At 44.7% G+C, this 26,609-nt stretch overlaps 2 protein-coding genes across 2 annotated transcripts; one reads left to right on the forward strand and one right to left on the reverse strand.

Annotated features, from left to right (window-relative positions):
* The first annotated feature begins 1,587 nt into the window (after window positions 1–1,587).
* On the forward strand, window positions 1,588–26,087 carry LOC148129967 (uncharacterized). Its single transcript, XM_087970410.1, has 5 exons — window positions 1,588–1,640; window positions 2,240–2,370; window positions 22,775–23,161; window positions 24,629–24,761; window positions 25,889–26,087. The coding sequence occupies exons 1-5, from the start codon at window positions 1,588–1,590 to the stop codon at window positions 25,890–25,892; spliced, it is 708 nt and encodes a 235-aa protein (XP_087826536.1). The 3' UTR covers window positions 25,893–26,087.
* Window positions 8,852–14,053, reverse strand: LOC113421202 (cell adhesion molecule CEACAM6-like). The gene is made up of 4 exons (XM_026681459.2): window positions 13,974–14,053; window positions 11,615–11,986; window positions 10,789–11,070; window positions 8,852–9,093 (listed from the first exon to the last, which is right to left on the reverse strand). Exons 1-4 carry the CDS (start codon window positions 14,023–14,025, stop codon window positions 8,852–8,854), a joined length of 948 nt encoding a protein of 315 aa, XP_026537244.2. The 5' UTR covers window positions 14,026–14,053.
* Window positions 26,088–26,609: the final 522 nt, after the last annotated feature.

Raw genomic sequence — 26,609 nt, forward strand, 5'->3', positions numbered from 1 at the left:
GTAGAAATGACGGCATTATTATATCGTTCAAGAGCCAGAAAAAAATTCTTCCAGCCATAAATGAAATGTCGGGTTGATTTCTTTGGGGAAGCAGAAGTATACAGGCAGTTCTTGACTTATGATCAAAACTGGGTCCAGAATAGAATAGAATGGAATGGAATAGAAAAGAAAAGAAAATAGAATAGAAAATAGAATATATTAGAATAGAATAGAAAGAGAACAGAATAGAACAGAACAGAATGAAATGGAACGGAATAGAATAGAAAATAGAATAGAATAGAAAATAGAATAGAAAATAGAATGGAATAGAAAAGAAAATAGAAAGAGAATAGAATAAAACAGAACAGAACAGAACAGAATAGAATATAGAATAGAATAGAAAGAGAACAGAACAGAATGGAATGGAATGGAATAGAGAATAGAATAGAAAATAGAATAGAATAGAAAATAGAATAGAAAATAGAATAGAAAATAGAATAGAATAGAAAGAGAACAGAACAGAACGGAACGGAACGGAACGGAACGGAATGGAGTGGAGTGGAATGGAGTAGAATAGAAAATAGAGCATATTGGGCATATTTAGAGCAGAGCAGAGCAGAGCAGAACAGAACGGAACAGAGTTAGAATAGAACAACAGAGTTAGAAGGGACCTTGGAGGTCTTCTAGTCCAACCCTTTGCTCAAGCAGGAAACCCTACACCACTTCAGACAAAACTTCTGAAGAATTTCCTTTACTAAACAAGACAGGTGTTAAATGATTCGTGCCTGGTTTTAAGACCTTTTTGCTACTGGTATTAAGCGAACCATTGCAGTTGTTAAGTGAGTCACAGGGTCATTAAGTGAACCCAGTTTTCCCCATTGGCTTTGTTTGCTGGAAGCTCTGCTAGGAAGATTGCAAGTGGTGATTGTGGGACCCCGGGACGCTGTTATAAATACATGCTAGTTGTAAAGCACCTAAATTTTGATCAAATGATTGTGGGGAATGCTGTGATGGTCGTATGTACGAGGCCTGGACCTAACTCACTGTTTTCAGTGCTGTTATAAATTTGAACGGTCATTAAACTGAAGGGGAATAGTAGTAATAAATAAAAGGGGAATATTATAGCATTAGTAGAAACTATAGAAAATTTGTTATTCAAGCACTTTTGGAACTTTCTTTTCATTCTGTTTCCCTTAGTCCGTCTATTAACATTTTTAATTTTTTAAAAAAGGCGTACTTTAAGCCAGAAAAATAAAATATTTGCCCAGGGAATGAGATATTGAAGGAAGTAAAAAAGAAAAAGAAAAAAGGCATACTTTAATCCAGAAAAATAAAATATTTGCCCAGGGAATGAGATATTGAAGGAAGTAAAAAAAAAAAAAAAAAAAAAAGCATACTTTAAGCCAGAAAATGAGAGTCAGTTTTGGGTAGTGGTTAAAGCCAGCTGGCTAGAAACTAAAAAGACCAGAAGCCAGCTAATGTGATTTTGAGCCAGTCCAATTCTTAATACCTTCCTCATGGCAAGGGTGTGGAGGAGCCCTTTCACACACACACACACACACACACACACACACACACACACAGTTCATTGCCATCTTCCCAGCAACCATGCACTATAAACCGTTTTACGAAGGTGCTTTAGTAAACATCGTGAAAAAAAAGTACTCCCTAATATAAACTGTTTTTTTCTTTTCTTTCTGTTTTCTCTTTCTCTTCTCCATTATTGCCCTCCACACTTTTGGGGCTTTCTTTTGCTTCCATTTCCCTTAGTCCATCTGTTAATTTTTTTTTTTTTTAAGGTGTACTTTAAGCCAGAAAAGTAAAATATTTGCCCAGGGAATGAGATATTGAAGGAAGTAAAAAAAAAAGAGAGGGAAAAGGTGTACTTTAAGCTAGAAAAATAAAATATTTGGCCAGGGAATGAGATGTTGAAGGAAGTAAAAAAAAAGAGAGGGAAAAGGTGTACTTTAAGCTAGAAAAATAAAATATTTGCCCAAGGAATGAGATGTTGAAGGAAATAAAAAGAAAAAAATGGCGTACATTAAGCCAAAAAAAATAAAACAGTTGCCCAGGGAATTAGATGTTGAAGGAAGTAAAAAAGAAAAAAAAATGGCATCATGGGAAACCCCCCTTGTCTCAAATTTGGGAACACCTCACTGTAGTCATAAAAAGTGACGGCTTTTATTGTTTATTGCCAGGGTGGTGAACCTCAGATACCTAAAAATGGATTGGTGTCTGGCATTCCACATTGCTGACCAAGCTGTTTGCCCTGTGGACACCTGAGGACCAAGGTGGGACAGGGATGGGGTGGGGCTCACCAGCTCTCTTTGACCCATTCTTCGCAGATTCCTTTGGGGGCATCCTCCATATTAGTCATTCAGATCTGGACAGGTAAGTGTGTGAATGGTCACTTTTTTCAACGTTTTTAGATCAACTGAGTTTTGATCCATTGCTTTCGAAAGGAATTGGCCTGTGGACCAAGTGTGATATTGTGGGTTGAGAGAGAGTGTTTGGTTCGAAGTCACCCAGCCAGCTTTCACGCCTAAGGCAGAACTAGAACTCACCGTCTCCTGGTGATTGGCCCATAGTCACCCAGTCGGCTTCCATGCCTAAGGAGGGACTAGAACTCACCGTCTCCTTGTGATTGGCCCATAGTCACCCAGCCAGCTTTCATGCCTAAGATGGATCTAGAACTCACTGTCTCCTTGTGATTGGCCCATAGTCACCCAGCCAGCTTTCATGCCTAAGATGGATCTAGAACTCACTGTCTCCTTGTGATTGGCCCATAGTCACCCAGCCAGCTTTCATGCCTAAGATGGAACTAGAACTCACTGTCTCCTTGTGATTGGCCCATAGTCACCCAGCCAGCTTTCATGCCTAAGATGGATCTAGAACTCACTGTCTCCTTGTGATTGGCCCATAGTCACCCAGCCAGCTTTCTCATGCCTAAGATGGAACTAGAACTCACTGTCTCCTTGTGATTGGCCCATAGTCACCCAGCCAGCTTTCTCATGCCTAAGATGGGACTAGAACTCACCCTCTCCTGGTGATTGGCCCAAAGTCACCCAGTCAGCTTTCATGCCTAAGATGGAACTAGAACTCACTGTCTCCTTGTGATTGGCCCATAGTCACCCAGCCAGCTTTCATGCCTAAGATGGAACTAGAACTCACTGTCTCCTTGTGATTGGCCCATAGTCACCCAGCCAGCTTTCATACCTAAGATGGAACTAGAACTCACGGTCTCCTTGTGATTGGCCCATAGTCACCCAGCCAGCTTTCATGCCTAAGATGGAACTAGAACTCACTGTCTCCTTGTGATTGGCCCATAGTCACCCAGCCAGCTTTCATGCCTAAGATGGAACTAGAACTCACTGTCTCCTTGTGATTGGCCCATAGTCACCCAGCCAGCTTTCATGCCTAAGATGGATCTAGAACTCACTGTCTCCTTGTGATTGGCCCATAGTCACCCAGCCAGCTTTCATGCCTAAGATGGAACTAGAACTCACTGTCTCCTTGTGATTGGCCCATAGTCACCCAGCCAGCTTTCTCATGCCTAAGATGGAACTAGAACTCACTGTCTCCTTGTGATTTGCCCATAGTCACCCAGCCAGCTTTCTCATGCCTAAGATGGAACTAGAACTCACTGTCTCCTTGTGATTGGCCCATAGTCACCCAGCCAGCTTTCATGCCTAAGATGGAACTAGAACTCACTGTCTCCTTGTGATTGGCCCATAGTCACCCAGCCAGCTTTCATGCCTAAGATGGAACTAGAACTCACTGTCTCCTTGTGATTGGCCCATAGTCACCCAGCCAGCTTTCATGCCTAAGATGGAACTAGAACTCACTGTCTCCTTGTGATTGGCCCATAGTCACCCAGCCAGCTTTCATGCCTAAGATGGATCTAGAACTCACTGTCTCCTTGTGATTGGCCCATAGTCACCCAGCCAGCTTTCATGCCTAAGATGGAACTAGAACTCACTGTCTCCTTGTGATTGGCCCATAGTCACCCAGCCAGCTTTCATGCCTAAGATGGAACTAGAACTCACTGTCTCCTTGTGATTGGCCCATAGTCACCCAGCCAGCTTTCATGCCTAAGATGGAACTAGAACTCACTGTCTCCTTGTGATTGGCCCATAGTCACCCAGCCAGCTTTCATGCCTAAGATGGATCTAGAACTCACTGTCTCCTTGTCATTGGCCCATAGTCACCCAGCCAGCTTTCTCATGCCTAAGATGGAACTAGAACTCACTGTCTCCTTGTCATTGGCCCATAGTCACCCAGCCAGCTTTCATGCCTAAGATGGATCTAGAACTCACTGTCTCCTTGTCATTGGCCCATAGTCACCCAGCCAGCTTTCATGCCTAAGATGGAACTAGAACTCACGGTCTCTTGGTGATCAGCCCATAGTCACCCAGCCAGCTGTCATGCCTAAGATGGAACTAGAACTCACTGTCTCCTTGTGATTGGCCCATAGTCACCCAGCCAGCTTTCATGCCTAAGATGGAACTAGAACTCACTGTCTCCTTGTGATTGGCCCATAGTCACCCAGCCAGCTTTCATGCCTAAGATGGAACTAGAACTCACTGTCTCCTTGTGATTGGCCCATAGTCACCCAGCCAGCTTTCATGCCTAAGATGGATCTAGAACTCACTGTCTCCTTGTCATTGGCCCATAGTCACCCAGCCAGCTTTCATGCCTAAGATGGAACTAGAACTCACTGTCTCCTTGTGATTGGCCCATAGTCACCCAGCCAGCTTTCATGCCTAAGATGGATCTAGAACTCACTGTCTCCTTGTCATTGGCCCACAGTCACCCAGCCAGCTTTCATGCCTAAGATGGAACTAGAACTCACTGTCTCCTTGTGATTGGCCCATAGTCACCCAGCCAGCTTTCTCATGCCTAAGATGGAACTAGAACTCACTGTCTCCTTGTGATTTGCCCATAGTCACCCAGCCAGCTTTCTCATGCCTAAGATGGAACTAGAACTCACTGTCTCCTTGTGCTTTGCCCATAGTCACCCAGCCAGCTTTCTCATGCCTAAGATGGAACTAGAACTCACTGTCTCCTTGTGATTGGCCCATAGTCACCCAGCCAGCTTTCATGCCTAAGATGGAACTAGAACTCACTGTCTCCTTGTGATTGGCCCATAGTCACCCAGCCAGCTTTCATGCCTAAGATGGAACTAGAACTCACTGTCTCCTTGTGATTGGCCCATAGTCACCCAGCCAGCTTTCTCATGCCTAAGATGGAACTAGAACTCACTGTCTCCTTGTGATTGGCCCATAGTCACCCAGCCAGCTTTCTCATGCCTAAGATGGAACTAGAACTCACTGTCTCCTTGTGATTGGCCCATAGTCACCCAGCTGGCTGTCATGCCTAAGATGGAACTAGAACTCACGGTCTCTTGGTGATCAGCCCATAGTCACCCAGCTGGCTGTCATGCCTAAGATGGAACTAGAACTCACAGTCTCCTTGTGATTGGCCCACAGTCACCCAGCCAGCTTTCTCATGCCTAAGATGGAACTAGAACTCACTGTCTCCTTGTGATTGGCCCATAGTCACCCAGCCAGCTTTCTCATGCCTAAGATGGAACTAGAACTCACTGTCTCCTTGTGATTGGCCCATAGTCACCCAGCCAGCTTTCTCATGCCTAAGATGGAACTAGAACTCACTGTCTCCTTGTGATTGGCCCATAGTCACCCAGCCAGCTTTCATGCCTAAGATGGAACTAGAACTCACTGTCTCCTTGTGATTGGCCCATAGTCACCCAGCCAGCTTTCTCATGCCTAAGATGGAACTAGAACTCACTGTCTCCTTGTGATTGGCCCATAGTCACCCAGCCAGCTTTCTCATGCCTAAGATGGAACTAGAACTCACTGTCTCCTTGTCGTTGGCCCATAGTCACCCAGCCAGCTTTCTCATGCCTAAGATGGCACTAGAACTCACTGTCTCCTTGTGATTGGCCCATAGTCACCCAGCCAGCTTTCATGCCTAAGATGGAACTAGAACTCACTGTCTCCTTGTGATTGGCCCATAGTCACCCAGCCAGCTTTCATGCCTAAGATGGAACTAGAACTCACTGTCTCCTTGTGATTGGCCCATAGTCACCCAGCCAGCTTTCATGCCTAAGATGGAACTAGAACTCACTGTCTCCTTGTGATTGGCCCATAGTCACCCAGCCAGCTTTCTCATGCCTAAGATGGAACTAGAACTCACTGTCTCCTTGTGATTGGCCCATAGTCACCCAGCCAGCTTTCTCATGCCTAAGATGGAACTAGAACTCACTGTCTCCTTGTGATTGGCCCATAGTCACCCAGCCAGCTTTCATGCCTAAGATGGAACTAGAACTCACTGTCTCCTTGTGATTGGCCCATAGTCACCCAGCCGGCTGTCATGCCTAAGATGGATCTAGAACTCACTGTCTCCTTGTGATTGGCCCATAGTCACCCAGCCAGCTTTCTCATGCCTAAGATGGCACTAGAACTCACTGTCTCCTTGTGATTGGCCCACAGTCACCCAGCCAGCTTTCTCATGCCTAAGATGGAACTAGAACTCACTGTCTCCTTGTCATTGGCCCATAGTCACCCAGCCAGCTTTCTCATGCCTAAGATGGAACTAGAACTCACTGTCTCCTTGTCATTGGCCCATAGTCACCCAGCCAGCTTTCTCATGCCTAAGATGGAACTAGAACTCACTGTCTCCTTGTCATTGGCCCATAGTCACCCAGCCAGCTTTCATGCCTAAGATGGAATGCCTAAGGTGGAATTCACAGTCTCCTGGTGATCAGCCCACAGTCACCCAGCCAGCTTTCATGCCTAAGGCAGAACTAGAACTCACCGTCTCCTGGTGATCGGCCCAAAGTCACCCAGCCGGCTTTCACACCTAAAGTGGAACTAGAATTCACAGTCTCCTGGTTTCTAGACTGGTGCCTGAACCATTGGACAAAACTGCATCTCCATCATTGATCAAGATTAAAGGCAGTTATTCCTGTGTGGAGCATCAAACCACAGGAGAATATCTGACTCTGTAAGAACAATAGTCTGAATCTGTTCTTTATATACAGATATATGTTTGAGCCTGGATAGGTCGCTTAACCTCTTAGAGCACAGACTGATGTGACAAGTTTCTTTTTTGTTTCACTTCACTCACAACTACTTATGAATAACCATGTCTGGAAGGTCGTTTATTTACTTCTACTGGTTTTTGTTTTTTTTTTGGTTTTTTTTACCAGTGGTGGAATTCAAATAATTCAACAACCGGTTCTCTGCCCTAATGCGCCCAGTTTGGGGCCTAGCAAGCCTCCCTGAAGCCTCCTGGGAGCAAAAATGGGTGCGGGAGGACTCCAGGGAGGGGCGAGGAGGGGGAGGGGGCAGGGGCAGCCAGCAATTTAACAACCGGTTCGGCCAAAGTGGTGCAAACTGGTTGAATCCCACCACTGGTTTTTACCCTAGATAGGACTGACGAGTGAGGAGATGAAATCATTAACTTGATTTGAAGCGTGCTTGGTCTTCAGAAGGGACATGAATAAACTATTAGCTCAGAGGAAATGTGGATTAAGGAGAAGTTTAAGTTTGAAAAGGGGGGAAGCATTTTGATACCCGCTGCTCTCTGATAGGGTTCTTCAGGGTTGGGTGTTGTGCACGGCAAAAAGCACCAGCTCTTTAGAGAGAAAGTATTATTTATCATTTATTCACCCCATCGTAATCATCGTGCCTTACTCGAGAGAAAAGCTTGAGATGGTACATAGAATGAATCAGAAATATTATTTGATCATCAGAAATGACATACGCAGGTCCAACAGATAATTAGGGCGTTCAAATAAGGAATAGCAATTGAAGAGAGGATTTGTAGATCAGGGTTGAACTGTGGGGTCCTCGGCGCTTCCTGAGCTTGGTTGTTTTCTTGCAGACATTTCATGACCCAATCAAGTAACAGCATCAGTCAGTGGTGGGATTCAGATTTTTTTTTACTACCTGTTCTGTGGGCGTGGTGTGGCTTGGTGGGCGGGGCAGGGGAAAGATATTGTAAAATCTCCATTCCCTCCCCACTCCTGGGGGAAAGATACTGCAAAATCCACATTCCCTCCTCATCCCACTAATCTGCTTTCCAGCTCTGTTCTCCTGTGCAGGGCAACCAAAAGAGACCCAGCCAATCAGCTGTGGGCGTGGCTTGGTGGGCGTGGTGTTCTGTGGGCATGGCTTGGTGGGTATGGTGTGTGGCTTGGTGGGCGTGGCTTGGTGGGCATAGCAGTGGAAGGTTACTACAAAATCCCTTTTCCTCCCCGCCCCACTAACCTGCTTTCCAGTTCCTTTCTCCTGTGCAGGGCAACCAAAGAAGACCCAGCCAATCAGCTGGGACTCGGGAGGCAGAGAATAGACGGGGGCGGGGCCAGTCAGAGGTGGTATTTGCCAGTTCTCCAAACTACTCAAAATTTCCACTACCGGTTCTCCAGAACTGGTCAGAACCTGCTGAATCCCACCTCTGGCATCAGTGGTGGAAGGGAGTGGAGTTTGTGGTGGAGGAGGAGGAGGAGGGGAGGAGGAAGAGGAGGAGAAGGTGGGAGGACTGTGAGTTTCTCGGTACTGTCTGAACTTGGTTGTTTTCTTGCAGATGTTCCATTACCCAGCGACGTAACATCACCAGTGTTAGAAGAGAGTAGGGTTTATAAATAGAGAGCAAACCCTACTCCCTTTAGCACTGATGATGTTAACTAGTAGGGTCATGAAACTTCTGCAGGAAAACCACCCAGCTCAGAGAACACCGAGCACCCCAAAGCAAACAATTCAATTTGAGGTGACCACAGAAAAGCCACTGGCCACAGAAACGTGGTTCTAAATAGCAACCTCAGGTTCTGATAGCGGCTATGCAGCTACTATTCAATCTCCAAAGTGGTGTTTTCCTTCCGCTGAGTGAAAGGATTTGTCGCCTGGCAAGTATAAGTCCCTGACTGAATGTCCTTGAGAAGAATTTCAGGGCTCTTGCTGAATTCCTTCCCGTTGTGGAACCAACAATACTCGGCTTCAGGAAACGAGCTGGCTTTGCAGTTGAGTCTACCGTTGGACGGTTGGGTGAGAAACTTGGCAGACATCTTGATCACAGGGGGGTCCGGACCATCTGTAGAACATAATTTATGGAGAGGTTGAGGGGCTTGTAGTAGTTGGTCATCATCATCCCATTTTCTCCCCTTTAGAACCTTAGAAATTCTCCTGGAGAATTTTTTAAAAAATAATATTTGATAATATGGCAACCAAAATTGCATTAAGTTTTGGTTGCCATATTTTTTTTAAAAAAAGATGTAGAGATTCTGGAAAGAACACAGAGAAGAGCAAAAAGATGATTAGGGGCCTGGAGGCTAAAACATATAGATTAACAGAGTTGGAAGGGACCTTGTAGGGCATCTAGTCCAACCCCCCCTGCCCAACCAAACCATATGAAGAATGGTTGCAGGAATTGGGTATGTCTAGTTTAATGAAAAAAAGGACAAGGGGTGACATGATAGCAGTGTTCCAATATTTGAGGGGCTGCCACAAAAAAGAGTGGGTCAACCTATTTTCCAAAGCACCAGAAAGTAAGACAAGAAGCAATGGATGGAAAATAATCAAGGAGAGAAGCAATTTAGAACTAAGGAGGAATTTTCCAACAGTGAGAACAATTAATCAGTGGAACAACTTGTCTCCAGAAATTGTGGCTACTCCAACACTGGAGGTTTTTAAGAAGAGACTGGATTAATCATTTGAAATGGTATAGCAATAGCACTTAGACTTATATACTATACTCTCTGAGCAGTTTACAAATGTCAGCCTTTTGCCCCCAGCAACCTGGGTTTTCCTTTTACCAACCTCGGAAGGATGGAAGGCTGAGTCAACCTTCCACCGGTCAGGATCGAACTGCTGACAGTGGGCAGAATTAGCCTGCAATACTTCATTCTAAGCCATGCGCCACCACGGCTCTATGTTGAGTTGTCTGCTGAAGCGGCAGATTGGACCTCCAGGGTCTCTTCCAACTCTGTTATTCTGTATTCTGAGGACCCAGATTGTTGGGGGCGAGATGCTGACTCCGTAAACCGTTTAGAGAGGGCTGTAATGCACCGTGAAGCGGTAAATAAATCTAAATGCTATTTCTATTGCTACCTTCCCTCTCGCACATGGCAAATGGAGCCAAGTGCTGGAAGAGTAATACCCCCTTAAAAAACCTTGGTCCAGCTGGCCCAGCTGTTAGCACCTCATAAGGACCCCTTTCCAGGGTTACAGGAGAAAACGGTCAACAGTTGTGAAGGCGGAAGAGGGCTGTACGCCCCAACGGCAGATAAAACGGCAGAACCGTCTTCTAGGAGAAGGGAAACTCTAATTTGAAACCTCCACTGCCTTGTGGCTATATCTATTCTTGGAAAAGGCTTTCAGGAGTCAACCTCAAGGCAAAATCCAGAGCTGGAGTCCCGGAAGCAGTTTGTGTGACTGTGTACAATCACATTCTGGTAACTCCTGCGACGCAGGTGGCACTAATCCTATCGGCACTGCCATTCCATTAGACTATTTCAGCGACATGGTGAGGGGGGAATCTGCTGCTTGGGTAACGGTTTATCCTCCATATTAAATTACCCAGGCCTTGTGCTCTGGAGAGGACATTTTGCATACAGCATTGAAACAACAAGGGAAGTGGCAGCTACCGGTTTCATAGCACTACATCATAGTCTCTTGAGACCGAAGGATGCCAATTCCTCCCTCTTGCACATACCGATGTGCAACCTATGGCAGATAATCATCTCTCAGGGAGAAAAAAGTTGCACCGTTCCAGGAAGTGGATACTCACAGATCACAGAAATGGTGGTGGTGTCACTCCTTCGAGCAGAGAAGGGGTTGGAAATATGACACTGGTATGCGCCGGCATCACGGCGGAGAACGGGCTGTATGGTGAGGGTCTGCTTATTATGGGACAGCTGGATCCGGGAGCATGAATTGAGGGGCTTCCCATTCTGTAGCCAGCTGATATTCGCAAATTTCACGGTTGTGTCACACTTGAGACGAACCAAATCCATATTCTCTCGGAAGAGCTGGACAATGGACATGTTTGGCTTGGGGAGTAAGCCCGAAGCTGAAAGAGACAAAAAAAAAATCACCACTGTGTGTTAACTCATAACATATTTCTCTGGTCTTTTTAGAATTGCCAACAGAAATGGAGGGGGGAGCAGTAAAGCAGCTTGCAAACCGAAGCTGCATTTCATAAGTGTTTTCATAGATAGTTTCCAGGTCTCTCTCTCTCTCTCTCTGTCTGTCTCTCTCTCTCTCTCTCTCTCAGCCCAACCCACCTCACAGGGCTGTGGTTACAGGTGAAAAAGGAGGAGGAAGGGGTATTGGATATGTTCGTCACCTTGAGTTGTTTGTAACAACAATAAAAGCGGGATACCAATAAGTACATTATTGGGTATTATTTGATGTTTGGGATTTGAAGGGAGCTGTCAACTTTTCATTCTTCACCAGATGTTGACAAGCAAGGGGGTTGGACTAGATGACCTACAAGGTCCCTTCCAACTCTGTTATTCTGTAAGTGCATTTTTACTGGCGGACAAATGGGCAAGAGGTTTACAGAGGGAGCCATTCAAAGCCACCTGAAGGGGAAGGGAAGGGAAAGTTTATACCTAGAACCTCCACACTGAGGTTTCCTATGCCATGGACAGACGGTCCATCCTTGGTCACTGTGTAGGTTCCAGAGTCATCCTGGTTTAGATTTTCAATCTGGAGAGAGCAATTCGGGCCTGGAGTTTCTCGCCTGGTGTAGGCAGGTCCGAAGACGTATCCGCTTAACGGAGGCAGGTAGACGGTGACGATCAACTTTTCTTGACTGTCGCTCCCTCGATACCAATTGCAAATGAAGAAGGAAGTCGGGGCAGCACCGACGGTTAAGTTGATTCCCTGCCCTTCTATGGCATTTGAACGGTCCATGAAAACAGGGAGGTGGTATTTGACTACCTGGGCTTGGGTTGACGGGAAATGAGAGCTGAGGATGAAAACTAAAACATGAAGAAGAAGAAGAAAAAGAGAGAAAGAGTCAATCAAAATAGTCATTCTATCCAAGATGCATTGACCAAACATTTACGGAAGAACTGGTCTGACCCAAGGATGGAAGGCTGAGTCGACCTTCAGCCGGTCAGGATCGAACTGCTGACAGTGGGCAGAGTTAGCCTGCAATGCTGCATTCTAATCATTGTGCACCATGGAAGGGATGGATGGATGGATGGATGGATGGATGGATGGAGGGAAGGAAGGAAGGAAGGAAGGAAGGAAGGAAGGAAGGAAGGAAGGAAGGAAGGAAGGAAGGAAGGAAGAGCAATAGCACTTAGACATATACCACTTTCCAGTCCTCTCTAAGCCAGGGGTCTCCAACCTTGGCAACTTTAAGCCTGGTGGACCAACTCCCAGAATTCCCCAGCCAGCCATCTGTTGACACAGTTAGCAACAGCAATAGCACTTAAACTTATATACCGCTTCACATTGCTTTACAGCCCTCTCTAAGCAGTTTGCAGAGTCAGCCTCTTTGCCCCCAACAATCTGGGTCCTCATTTCACCCACCTCAGAAGGATGGAAGGCTCAGTCAACCTTGAGCCCAGTGACTATACAGGTAATCCTCGACTTATGACCATAATTGAGCTCAAAGTTTCTGTTGCTAAGTGAGAGAGTTGTTAAGTGAGTTTTGCCCCTGTTTTATGACCTTTCTTGCCACGCTGGTTACGTGAATCCCTGCCGTTATTAAGTTAGTAACACAGCTGTTAAGTGGGGAATTCATATGGTCTCCTGCTCGAACAGGGGGTTGGACTAGAGGACCTCCAAGGTCCCTTCCAAACCTACGATTATTCTATTCTATTTGAACTCAATTTTCCATGTAGCCTGTCAAGCTTCGATGAGAGATGGGAAGCTTTCCTGGTGAGGAGAGCCAAAGAGGACAGCAAAAATACTGTGGTGACCCACAGTCACACAGTCACAAAAAACAGGTGAAGCCCCTTTTATTCCTTCACTTTGTTTCCAAGCTCCAAATATCCTTGACTGGATTCAAAAAAACTCCCACACTAACAGTTACAAGAAGGAGGAAATGCCATTTAAATTATAAAGAGTAAAAAAACAACACAAACCAGGAAAGATAAGGGCTGGAGGATGTCCACAGATGTCAGAACACACACTGGGAAGGACGTCAAACTCAGAGATGAACGACAGACTAGAGATATTTCCATGCTTTGTTTCCAGCACTCGCCCGTATGCATGTCCATCCTCTTATCCAGTTGTCACAGCTGCAGCCCATGAAGAGGATCAAGGCCCTCTCCTCCCCCATAGACCACGTCTCTCCTTTATCCTTTCCTCCCTGCGTGCCCTAGGATGGAGAGGGGATGGGCCCGGGTCCTCCTCTGACTGCCCAGCCGGCCTCTGCCCTTCCCCAGCCTCCTCCACAACCTCCGGAGCCACACTTCCCCTCCCTGTTGGCTGTTCCTCCTCTCCCTCAGAGTCAGTCTCCACCAGGGGCATGACACATACATAGGATGTCAATCAGCATTCATGGTCATCAGATAGCAGACAACCAGAAAACCTTGATTAGTTTCCATCCGTTGCTTCTTGTCCTGCCTTCAGGTGCTGTGGAGAATAAGTTGACCCCCGTTTCTTTGTGGAAGCCCCTGAGGTATTGGAACACTGCTATCATCATGTCTCCCCTAGTCCTTCTTTTCATTAAACTAGACATACTCAATTCCAGCAACCGTTCTTTGTATGTTTTAGCCTCCAGTCCCCTAATCTTCTTTGTGGCTCTTCTCTGCAGTCTTTCTAGAGTCTCAACATCTTTTTTTTTTTTTTTTAATATCGTGGTGACCAAAACTGGATGCGGTATTCCGACATGCCCTTCCCATCTAAGTCAACGGTCATATCGCTACCATATCCTGCCATCTGTGGTGTCTAGCCATAGATCTCATGATCTCAGTGGAACCTCAACAAACTTCTCCCTCCTTTATGACTTACCTGCTACGTATGGCAACTTCCAACCAAGAGTGAAAGGTCCTTTCTCCATCATGTAGGTTGACTTCTTCTAGAGGCCAGCACCCAACTCGCAGGAAGAATTCCAGAATCCGTTCTCGGCCACCAGAGCTACCAAGGTTGACTGACCAACTCTCCCATCAAATGGAAGAGGGGATTTGCTCCCACCTCTGAGCCACAAGTTTTAGACTTTCTCCAAGCAAGCCACCTCCCTTTCTCTGGCGTCATTCTTGCAAAGATGGATATCAGGATTAGTAAAAACGGAGACAAAAGTAGGGGAGAATGGAATGAGGAAGACAAGTGCACACCTGGAACCAAACACTCCAGGTATGGTCCTGGGAGCAAACTCAGAATACCTTTGCATTTGCTTGCAACCATCAGGGCAGAGATGTGATGGAGACTTCCTAGCAGTGAAGACAATTAACCAGGGGAACAGCTTGCCACCAGAAATTGTGGGCAGTCCATCACTGGAGGTTTTTAAGAACAGGCTGGACAGTAACTTGTCTGAGATAGTATAGATTCTCCTGCTTGAGCTGGACTAGAAGACCTCCAAGGTCCCTTCCAGATCTATTCTATTCTATTCTATTCTATTCTATTCTATTCTATTCTATTCCATTCTATTCTATTTGTTTGTCAAGCATGTATGAGAAAAAAAGTATGAACATAACATATAAAAATATAAGTATAAACAGGAATAAGTATATACATAATAAATGAATATGAATAAATGGATTAATGGGAACAGTAGGACAGGGACGGTAGGCACACTGGTGCGCTTATACTATTATTATGCTATTATTCTATCCTATCCTATCCTATCCTATCCCATTCCATTCCATATTTTCTATTCTATTCTATTCTATTCTATTCTATTCTATTCTATTCTATTCTATTCTATTCTATTCTATACATTCTACTCTACTCTACTCCACTCCACTCTACTCTATCCTATCCTATCCCAGATGTAAGGGATAGCCATCATCCAGGTCACAGTTGTCCCAAAGGTGCTTTTTCAAGAGGCAACTGAACTTCCTTTGTTTTTCCTTGAAGACGTTTCGCTTCTCATCCAAGAAGCTTCTTCGGTTCTGACTGAATGGTGGAGAAGGGAAGGATTTATCTTCCTCGCAGTCCTTCCATCCTCTATCATTCATTCACTCAGAACCGAAAAGGCTTCTTGGATGAGAAGCGAAACTTCTTCAAGGGAAAAAAAAACACAGAAAGTCCAGTTGCCTCTTGAAAAAGGCACCTTTGGGACTTTCACTATGTGGATTATTTATTTTTGGGGTATCCTCCTTCCTATGGACACCCTTGCTCCAATGATCCATGAGTGCTGCTGTGTTGGAAACCTTCCTCAGGATGACCTTTGTGTACTTGGCATTAGTTCATGGCAGGTGTGATGGGCGTTCAATTGCACCCAATGTTCGGGGACAAAAGAGAAGAAATGTTCTCACAGCAATAAAAGCAGAAGGACAATGACTCCCAAAGCTATTTCCTGAACAGCTGAGGTTCCAAAAAAAACCCCCACCATCTTGTTCCTCTCTCTATAATGTATTTAATTGAAGCAGCAGAAGGATTCATGTGGCAACACCATTAAAGGTTCAATTTGTTCGTTAATTAACCCCAAGGAATTTAGTTTAGCCTTAACAAGCACCAACAATTAACAGGATAAATTTTTTTTCTCATGCAGGCTTTGAAGGGATCCCAAAATAAAAGCAATGATACGCCTGGGAAACATAATAAAGTAACCCTATTTGCTTCTATTGCAGGAAGTCCTCAATTTACAACAATTCGTTTAGTGATCATACATGACAATGGCACCGATAAAAAGTGACTCACCTGCTTATAATAGCAATAGCACATAGACTCATATACCACTTCACAGTGCTTTACAGCCCTCTCTAGGCGGTTTACAGAGTCAGATATTACCCCCAGCAATTTGGGTCCTTGTTTTACCCACCTCAGAAGGACGGAAAGCTGAGTCAACATTGAGCCTGGTGGGATTTGAACTGCCAAATTGTAGGCAGCTGGCTGCAGAAGTAGCTTGCAGCACTGCACTCGAACCCCTGCACCACAGCGGCTCCTCTATAATTGCCATAGAATCCTCACAGGTTTTGTGAACAAAATGTGGGTGCTTGAGTGTGTATTTATGACGATTGAAATGTCATATAAATTATCATTTGTGACCTTCCCGGCCGGCGTTGACAAGCATAATCATTGGGGGGGAAGCGAGATTCATTTAACAACCTCATGGTTCAATTAATAACTGCTGCGATTTGCTTCAGATTTGCTTCAGATCTGTGGCCAAAAGGGTCGTAAAATCAGGCGCGGTTCCATTAGCAACCATCTCGCTCAGCAACAGAAATTCTAGGCCCGATTGTAGCCTTAAGTCAAAGACTACCTATAGTAATTTAGCCTCATGATACAGCTAAGAAGACAAGGGGAACTTTCTTCTAAATAGTGTGCTATTTGTGTCCGGGGATGTCAACTAAAAATCAGGACTGACTTGAAGGACTCTTGACTAATTTAGTGACTTACGGAATAGTTTCCACTGATTTACTTAACAATGGTGGCGTTTGCTTAAACACCGCCTCAGGAATGCTCATAAAATTGGGCTGATCTAATTTGTGCTTGATCTAATTTATGATCGTCATGACTTATGACCATAGTGGGCTGGCTCCATTCTGATCACAACTCAAGAACTACTTGGTGCCTCTTGGTCTCATTCCAAGACCTACAAATAAATGTGAATGTGTCGTTCCTTTTTCACAGATGGAGGTGTGATGACCGATTGTTGGATGAAGGAAATATTCTGATTATTTTTTTTCAGTCACAGATTTCAAAAGATTTGGCTGGATTTCTGGCTCCATTGCAGCCTTAAATCAAAGAGTAGCTATAATGACATTGTAATCAAATCATGTATTTTCCCTGTGGTTTTACTTTGGGGCTGCTTTGTGTTATCTTGAAGAACTTGAAAAAATGTCATCTTTGTTTCGAAAGTATAACTCTCTTCAGATGTTCTTCGACCTTGTTTTCCCCCGCTCTTTCCTTCTTTTAGGGGGAAATCAGAGATTTGTACAGATTAGAGACAATTTATTAGGGGGAGATGAGGGATTATTACACATTTGGGGAGGGGGATATTGTGATATTTCTAGTGGCTGCCCTTCTATTATGACACCATTTTAGATATTTTTTTTCACTCTTGTTATTCTGGTTAATTTTAGCAAGGTCCTTGATTTTCAAATCAATTTTTAAATTGAGTCTTTGGGGGGACCTTAATTTAACAAACTACTGGCACCATTGTGCTGTATTTATTCTTAAAATAGACTAACTGGTATTTGTGGAGCATCGTGTTATTTTATCAATGTTATATAATGAATGAGGGGGGAGGAAATGTAATTGTTATACACCACCAGTTATGTTGTACATCGGAAGGACTTCAAACTGGAGAAAAGAAACTGAAAATTATAACTGTCTTGAGCAATAAATATTATAAGATAGAGGATTCGGGTTTTCTTTTAGGAATGATAATTAGGTTTTTTCCCTAAAAGAATGAGGGGGAATGGAAGGTGTCAACCAAAAAAAACATCTCAAAGGTGCTTTTGCCAAAAAGCAACTGGACTTTCTTGTTTTTTTCTTGGCAATGGTTTTGCTTCTTCAATTTTGAAAAACTGAAGGGAAAAAAAAACCCCGAAGTTTAGAAAAAGCACCATGACCTGGATGATGGAGAGTCTCCATAGACTGTCAAATGAGAAGTTTTATTGCTTAAAATGGAGGACAATATATTCCTTTCTCTTGTGTATCAATTGAAGGTAGAATCTTAGATGTTAATGTCATTTTAGCAGAGATTCTGTAGAGATAACGTTTCTTCTGAGACGATGCTGCCACCTTCTGGTATCTGACAGATGGGGCGATTTGAGAGACAGGTTCTGAGTGCATAGAAATCAATAAAACGAATAACCTATTCCACAATTATTCTCAAGATTTAAGGTTGGAGAAACATCAGGCAAGTGTAATCAAGGACATTCGGACAGCATGTTGTACAGAGTCAGATTTGTAAGCCCAGTAGGGGGGGAAAAATCAAACTCTACTTACATGGGGGTTTTTTTCAAGTGGTTATTCAATATTTCAATATTCCATTTTAATGCCAATGAGCATACATGGTAATATCATCTTTCACTCTCTAATTCTTTCCCATCAAATTATTACTTATATTCTATTATTAAAAAATTATATAATAATACCGTTTCAACTTCCAATCTTTCCATCTAACTATTGCTTCATATAAAGGTGTACGTTCTTGTTTCTACCTCTTTTCAAATTTCTAATCAGGCCATCATTATATTAGAAAAAAAGTGTATATGTGTGTGTGTGTGTTTGTGTGTGTGTGTGAAATTTCCTTTCTATCCATCATATCTTATCTGTTCTAATACTTCAATTCTTATTTGTTTTTTGGCTTGCCTCCCATACTCCTCTCTTGGATCTTTATCTCTATCATCATCTGTATCTTCACTATTCAGATTGTATATTTCTCCCTTCTCTATCCTCCTAAGCTGCTAGGTCTCCAAAATATCCACCCAAACCCCTATCTCTCCTTCAAAAGTATCTTCCAGATTATCCCATTCCATTTTTAAATCTCTTAAAATGCTTTTCTCTCCGTTTGTTTCATCAGTCATTATTATTTTTATCATCTTCCCAACTTCTTGCTTTGTTTGCTGGTTTGTCCATTCTGTCTTTTCTTCTGTTTCTTTCTGCTATCTCCTCTCTTTCCCGATGATGGAATAAAAAGGCTGATGGGTGCCTACACTCATAGTCAGGTGTATTTTGTTTAATTTGCCTTGTGAGATGCTCAGCCCAATTTTTCTCTAGAAGCCTCATTTTATTGATTTAATCTGCCTTGTGAGATGCTCAGCCCAACTCTTCTCTTGGTGGAATATAGACAAAATGTCTCCTTCTATTTTATTCTTACAGTGACAAACCTTCAAGGTAGACTGGGCTGAGGGAAAATGTCATCCATTTTCCCCCTACAGATGAAGGTAAGACTTGAATAGGCAAGATTCCTATCTTTTAACTCTTCTTGATTCATCTAACTCCTTCTACCCTTCCTGATATTTTTTTTAATAAAAGTCTTTGTAGGCTGCTTTGGATGCTGCACTCATGTGAAGTTCACCTGTCTGGGAAGAATCCATGTCCAAATGAGTCAAATTTCCCTTCTCCTCTTGGTTCATCCTTTGGCTTTATGACCTAATCAGTTACCTGGGAGATCGTACTGCAATGAAGTTGGTGGGAAGAGAGGTGACAACAAGGTGCCTGATGCTGGCGACAGGAGACCTTGGGAAGGTGGGCTGTGGTTGGCTCAAACTGAAGATGTAACGTTCTGCTTGGGCACCAAGATTGCATTGGAAGAACAGCCATGAATTCCATCATAGGTGGGCAGTACATATTGGTTGAAAGCCACACTATTCTTCTGGATGGGTGGGGTGCAAATGCCAGGGTAAGGACACATAGCGTGTTTTGTTGCTCCAAAGAGGTTTCATCTCTCCATTCATTCTGAAAGGGCATTTAGGAGCCATGGTGGTGCAGTGGTTAGAGTGCGGTAATGCAGGCTACTTCTGCTGACTGCCGGCTGCCTAGAATTTGGCAGTTCATATCTCATCAGGCTCAAGGTTGACTCAGCCTTCCATCCTTCTGTGGTGGATCAAAGGAGGACCTCAATTGTTGGGGGGCCATAGGCTGACTCTGTAAATCGCTTAGAGAGGGCTATAAAGCGCTGTAAAAGTGGTATATAAGCCGCTATTGTTATTTTCTTAGTTATCTGTTTATTTTTTTAACTCTAAATCTAACCATGTAAGTTTCATAAATCTATTGGATTCGGGACCTTGTTGTACCATTTTCGTGTCTTCTCCTTGTGCTCACGCAGTGTGTTCCATGTACATGGAGTGTGCACATGGTGTGCCCTGCTGCAGCTGCCAAAAAGGCTAATGCAGAATAAGAGATGGAAAGGAGTCCAACTTTTCTAGTCCAATCGCTTGCTCAAGTAGGAAACCCTGTACCATTTCAGACAAGTGGTTGTCCAATCTCTTCTTAAAAACCTCCAGTGATGGAGCCTCCACCACTTCCGGAGGCAAGAGGTTCCCCTGGTTAATTGTTCTAACTGTCAGGAAATCCCTAGTTAATTCTAGGTTGCTTCTCTCCTTGCTTAATTTCCATCCATTGCTTCTTGTCCTGCCTTCAGGTGCTTTCGAGAATAGCTTGAGCCTCACTTCTTTGTGGCGGACACTCAGATATTGGAACACGGCTATCATGTCACCCCAGTCCTTCTTTTCATTAAACGAGACATCCCCAGTTCCTGCAACTGCTCTTTGTATGTTTTATCTTCCAATCCCCTAATCATCTGTGTTGCTCTTTTCTGCCACTCCTCATGGTCCTAGGTTAGTTTCAGGATCACAGGAAATAACAGTACCACTTTATACCGGATTGGTGAGACCACGCTTGGAATACTGAATCCAATTCTGGTCACCACAGTGCAAAAACAGAAGTTGAGGCTCTAGAACAGGGGTGTCCAACCTTGGTAACATTAAGCCTGGAGGACTTCAACTCCCAGAATTCCCCAGCCAGCAAAGCTGGCTGGGGAATTCTGGGAGTTGAAGTCCTCCAGGCTTAATGTTACCAAGGTTGGACACCCCTGCTCTAGATAGACTGCAGAGAAGAGCAATGAAGATGATGAGGAGTATAAAAGCTAAGCCATACGACGAACGATTGAGGGAACTGGGCATGTCTAATCAAATGAAGAGAAAGATTAGAAAGGACATGGTAGCAGACTTCCAATAGTTGAGGAAAAAGTCATGGTGGCATAGTGGTTAGAATGCGGTATTGCAGGCTAACTCTGACGACTGCCAGCAGTTTGATCCAGACCAGCTCAAGGTTGACTCAGCCTTCCATTCTTCTGAGGTCAGTAAAAGGAGGACCCAGATTACTGGGGCCAGAGGCTGACTCTGTAAACCACTTAGAGAGGGCTGGAAAGTAAAGCATATATAAATCTAAGTGCTATTGCTTGGGAAGGGAGGGAGGGAGGGAGGGAGGAAGGAAGGAAGGAAGGAAGGAAGGAAGGAATGTGAGAATGAAGGAATGGAAGTGAGGAGGAAGGGAGGAAGCCATAGTGGAGCAGTGGTTAGAATGCAGTATTGCAGGCTAACTCTGACGACTGCCAGCAGTTCGATCCAGACCAGCTCAAGGTTGACTCAGCCTTCCATTCTTCTGAGGTCAGTAAAATGAGGACCCAGATTACTGGGGCCAGAGGCTGACTCTGTAAACCACTTAGAGAGGGCTGGAAAGTACTGTAAAGCATATATAAATCTAAGTGCTATTGCTTGGGAAGGGAGGCAGGGAGGGAGGGAGGGAGGGAGGAAGGGAGGAAGGAAGGAAGGAAGGAAGGAAGGAAGGAAGGAAGGAAGGAAGGAAGGAAGGAAGGAAGGAAGGAAGAAAGAAATGTGAGAATGAAGGAATGGAAGTGAGAAGGAACGGAGGAAGCCATAGTGGAGCAGTGGTTAGAATGCAGTATTGCAGGCTAACTCTGACGACTGCCAGCAGTTCGATCCAGACCAGCTCAAGGTTGACTCAGGCTTCCATCCTTCTGAGGTCAGTAAAATGAGAACCCAGATTATTGGGGGCCAGAGGCTGACTCTGTAAACCGCTTAGAGAGGGATGTAAAAGCACTATTGAGACAGAATATAAGTAAGTGTTATTGTTCTTGCCACTGCTATTGACTTCTTCTCCAAAGCGCCTGAAGTCAGGACAAAAACAAGGGATGGAAACGAATCAAGGAGAGATCCAACCAGTGATAGGATTCAAAAAGTTATACTACGGTACCTGTTCTGTGGGCGTGGCTTGGTGGGTATGGCATGGCTTGGGGGTGTGGCTTGGTGGACATGGCAGGGGAAGGTTACTGTAAAATCTCCATTGGGGGTTGGGCTAGAAGACCTCCAAGGTCCAGGCTTATGATTCTATTTATAACAGGACAACAGAATTGGAAGGAATCCATGTTAACTTCGGGTTATAGCTTGCTGTTCATAGATCCGTTCAGGGGTGGGGCTGCAGGGGGTTCGCAGGGGTCCGGGAGAGCCCCTAGCTAAGATTCTGTGCAGTTTGGAGAACCCCCAAATCCCACTCCTGGCTGGCCCCGCCCACCCCACCTCGCGCCTCCCTGGACTCCCCACGTGGCCCATTTTGGATGCAGGTAAGTGCAGGGTGCGTGCAGAGGCTCAGGGAGGGTGGAAAATGGGCTTCCCGGAAGTTCAGGAAGGCCGGAAATGGGCCCATTTCCAGCTTCCAAAGAGCCTCCAGAGTCCGGGGACGCCATTTTCACCCTCCCGGAAGCTCGAGGAAAGCCTCCGGAGCCCGGGGAGGGCAAAAACATCCATCCACCCTGGTGCAGGAGGCTGACTAGGCCACACCCACACCATAGCCACGCCCATTTAAGCAACCGGGCAGAGAACCCATTGCTAAAATGTTTGAAGCCCAACCCTCGATCCGTTGCTTCTTACAGGAACTTCCCAGATATTGATGTCAGGCTGATATAAGTCTATAGTTTCCTGGATCCGTTTGTTTTTTTCCTTCCCTTTTTTGAAGATGGGAACCACGCCAGCTCTTTTCCGGGCCTCTGGTTGTTCCCCGCTGCTCTGGGATCTTTTTTTTTTTTTTTTTAAATCCTTTATTTGTATCCTTCTTTCCCCCTGACCTCCTTCCTCTGAATTCTCTTCCCCCCCCCCTGCTTTTTTCTTTTCTTCCAGCCTGCATCTTGAGTTCCTGCTACCTGGTTCTCATTCAAGCGGTTCCAAACATTACGGAAAATGTTACCGTTGAAATCACCATAGAACCTGAATTTCCAGTTGTGGGTGTTACTGTCGTTCTCAGGCCCAAGGACACCCCGGAAAAGATCATTTCCTGTGCCTGGGGCAGAGGGGAAGACGCTATTTACCAAGACATCTTGATTTATGAAGTAAGCCCAGCTCCTCAGCTCCATAAAAAAGCTGGTTACGACACAAGGCACACACCAGGCAAGGACTGTTCCCTGAGAATCAAAAACATTAGCAAGTCAGATATGGACATATATGTACTACAGAGGAATGCAAGCAATAGCACAGCAGTTGGGAAGATATACTTACTGGTCATAAAAGGTAAACATTTTTTTTTTTCATTGGTTCTATTTATACCTTGTTTCCCTGAAAATATGACACTATGCTGAAAGTAAGTCCTAGCTTGATTTTGACACGTGCACCCAATATAAGCCCTACCCCCCCAAAATAAGCCCTAATTAAGATCCCGCCCACTCCAGAGTGCACAGGTTAAAAATTAAGCTAAGGTGGGGATGGGTTGTGTGTGGAGCTACCCTACAACTTACCTTTGGTCAGTTGTAACCAGGCCTCGCACACCCCGACACCTGCCTTGCCAGCCCATTTCTTTTGCAGCTGGCAAGGCTTTTCTGAAGGCCTCTGTAGTGGATAACAAAGCTCTGGATCGATCCAGAGCTCTGTTATCGGCTGTAGGAGCCTTCAGGAAAGCCTTGCCTGCCACAGAAGAAAAAGTTCCTGAAGGCCTCTGACCGCGAAAAGGAGGTCAGGGATAACACACGCAAGTGAGGTTAGTCAGTGGATGACATCCCCTGAAAATAAGACCTGGTGCCTTTTTGGGTGGCAAAAAAAATATTGTACGACAGGGTCTTATTTTCGAGGAAACACAGATAGATTTATTAGATTATTCCTTCTATGCATCTTAGAGGTGACTCTGGGTGGCTGAAAAACATCAAATAATAAAAACTCATAAAATAGTCCCTGACCTACAGCCACAATTGAGCCACCAAACTTCCGATCAATTTCCTACACTTAGGCAAGAAAAACGAAAAGTACACATATAGACTGGGTGAAGCCAGACTTCTTAATAGCAGTAACTGTGAGAGAGGGATCTTGGTGTCTTAGTGGACAACCAGCTATGGTAAATAGGAGCCAGCAGCGTGCAGCCGCCGCCAAAAAAGCCAATGCAATCCTAAGTTGCATTAACAGAGGGATACAATCAAGATCAAATGAGGTACTAATATCATTCAATAAAGCCTTAGTAAGACCACACCTAGAGTACTGCATCCAGTTTTGGTCACCATGCTGTTAAAAAAGAACCCTCAACTTTTAGAAAAGGTGCAGAGAAGAGCAACCAGGATGATTAGGGGACTGGAGACTAAAAACATATGATGAACGGTTGCAGGACCTGGGCTTGGCTAGTCTAGTGAAGAGAAGGACCAGGGGAGACAGGAGAGCAGCTTTCCAATATTTGAGGGGCTGCCACAGAGCAGAGGAGGAGGTCAAGCTATTTTCCAAGGCATCCAAAGGCCAGGCAAGGAATAATGGATGGAAACTGAACAAGGAGAGATTCAACCTGGAAATAAGGAGAAATTTTCTGACAGCAAGAACGATCAACCAATGGAACAGAATTTCCCTTCGGAAGTTGTGGGAGCTTCATCCCTGGAGACTTTCAAGAAGAGATTGGGCTGCCATTTGTCAGAAATGGTGTAGGGTCTCCTGCTTGGGCAGGGGGTTGGACTAGATGACTACAAGGTCCCTTCCAAGTCTGTTAATCTTTATCTGTATCTTCAGAAAACAATGAAGTGGAGAAGCGGAAAGGTTTATCGCCCGGATCAATTGCTGCCATTTTTGTGGGATGTCTGTTTGGAACAGCACTTGTGGTAGGCCTGATCTCTTACCAAGTATGGAAAGACAGCAGTAAAAGGTAAGAGCTATTGTTTATTTCAAAGGCATTTTCTCAAGGAACCCATGGTCCAACCATTCGTTCGGACTGCGTGAACGAAAACAAAAACCCAACCCAAATTTGCGGACGACTGAGTCAATAGAAAAACAAAGAAATAGACAATTATTGGAAAAGTTCTAGATCAGGGGTCCCCAAACAGGGCAACTTTAAAACTTGTGGACTTCAACTCCCAGAATTTCCCAGCCAGCCAAATCTGGTTCCCCAAGCAGAAAGCTAGATAACAATAGAAAAGAATATTTGTAGCTCAGGCTTGAATTGAGCAGTTCTTGGTGCTCTCTGAGCTTGGTTGTTTTCTTAAAGACATTTCAAGACCCATCTAAGTAACATCATCAGTGCTAGAAGAGAGTGGGATTTATGGAGAAGAGGAGGAAGTGCATGAGGGGGAGGCAGAGGGGGAGGCAGAGGAAGAGGAGGAGGAGGAGGAGGAGTAAGACTGTGGGGTCCTTGGTGATCTCTGAGCTTGGTTGTTTTTTTTATAGACATTTCATGACCCAACTAAGCAACAGCATCAATACTAGAAGGAGTGAGGCTTTGTGGAAAGGAGGAGAAGGAGGAGGAGGACTGTGGGGTTCTTGAGCCTCTCTGAGCTTGGTTGTTTTCTACAGATATTTCATGACCAGCTAAATAGGTGCAAGAAGAAGTGGGGGTTTGTGGAGAGGAGAAGAAGGAGGGGAGGGGGAAAGGAGGGGGAGGGGGAGGACTGTGGGGTCCTTGACCCTCTGTGAGCTTGGTTGTGTTCTATAGACGTTTCATGACCCAACCAAGTAACAGCATCAGTGCAAGAAGGAAGGTGGGTTTGTGGAGAGGAGGAGGAGGAGGAGGAGGAGGAGGAGGAGGAGGAGGAGGAGGAGGAGGAGGAGGAGGAGGAGGAGGAGGAGGAGGACTGAGAGGTCCTTGATCCTCTCTGAGGTTGTTTTCTTACAGACATTTCATGACCAAACTAGGTAACGTCATCAGTGCTAGCAAGGTCAATTCTGGCTTAGACATAGACGTCATGCAGAATCTCAAAGATAAGATAGTAGATAGTAGATTGTGGGTGCTTCCACTCCGGATTACTACCTTCTGATGCTAGGTTGGCTCTCTTTCAGGTAGAAGAAGCATCTTGACCTCCAATGCCAGTGCCGCTGAAGTTTGGAGCACAACCATGGATTCGCCCACTCCTACTATCCTGAAGAAAACGAATCCCACCTACTTGGGAATTACCGTGAAACCAACCAGCACACATTAATGGCTTCTTAAACAGCTGCCTTTATCGACATCTGGACCCCAGGGCCAAAACATTATTCATACCTGTTGATGAATTAAAAAAAAAACATCCTTCTGGTGCCCTGCTTTTCTTTCTTTCTTTCTTTCTCTCTCTCTCTCTCTCTCTCTCTCTCTCTCTCTCTCTCTCTCTCTCTCTCTCTCTCTCTCTCCATAGTCTAAATGCTTTCTATAATATTAGAAAGGGTCATGCTGATATATTTTACGACGAATACTTTTTTAGGGGTCATGGATCATCCTGTCATTGGAGACCCAAGGCTGAAGGAGTGAGAGAAGGGCTCACATATTCCTGTAGGACTAGGAGATTAATAAGGGCCAAAATAACCAGTCGAAACATATTTTTTACTTCTTCGCTGCTCAATTTCTGGGCTGTGAGTTCGATCTTAGGTAGAGGCTAATATTTGGAATATAGGCTCACCTGCTCGAGCAGTGGGTTGGACTAGATGACCTCCAAAGTCCCTTCCAACTCTGTTATTCTATCTCTAAGTCTAGACCAGTTTACAATATTGTATTTCTTTCTTTGTAGTGCCTTTATTATTCTGACAA

The sequence above is a fragment of the Notechis scutatus genome, chromosome 8, assembly GCF_049901735.1.
Source record: "Notechis scutatus isolate UNSWTSFEM ecotype Mainland chromosome 8, rNotScu1.2, whole genome shotgun sequence".
Taxonomy (NCBI): domain Eukaryota; kingdom Metazoa; phylum Chordata; class Lepidosauria; order Squamata; family Elapidae; genus Notechis; species Notechis scutatus.

Coding starts and splice junctions, on each gene's coding strand:
- LOC148129967 (XM_087970410.1), top strand. CDS start 1,588: ATGCACTATAAACCGTTTTACGAAGGTGCTTTAGTAAACATCGTGAAA. Junction 1,641..2,239: donor GTAAACATCGTGAAAAAAAA/GTACTCCCTAAT, acceptor TTGCTGACCAAG/CTGTTTGCCCTGTGGACACC. Junction 2,371..22,774: donor AGTCATTCAGATCTGGACAG/GTAAGTGTGTGA, acceptor CTTTTCTTCCAG/CCTGCATCTTGAGTTCCTGC.
- LOC113421202 (XM_026681459.2), bottom strand. CDS start 14,025: ATGATGGAGAAAGGACCTTTCACTCTTGGTTGGAAGTTGCCATACGTA. Junction 11,987..13,973: donor GAAGTTGCCATACGTAGCAG/GTAAGTCATAAA, acceptor TTCATGTTTTAG/TTTTCATCCTCAGCTCTCAT. Junction 9,094..10,788: donor CACCACCATTTCTGTGATCT/GTGAGTATCCAC, acceptor TATGTTCTACAG/ATGGTCCGGACCCCCCTGTG.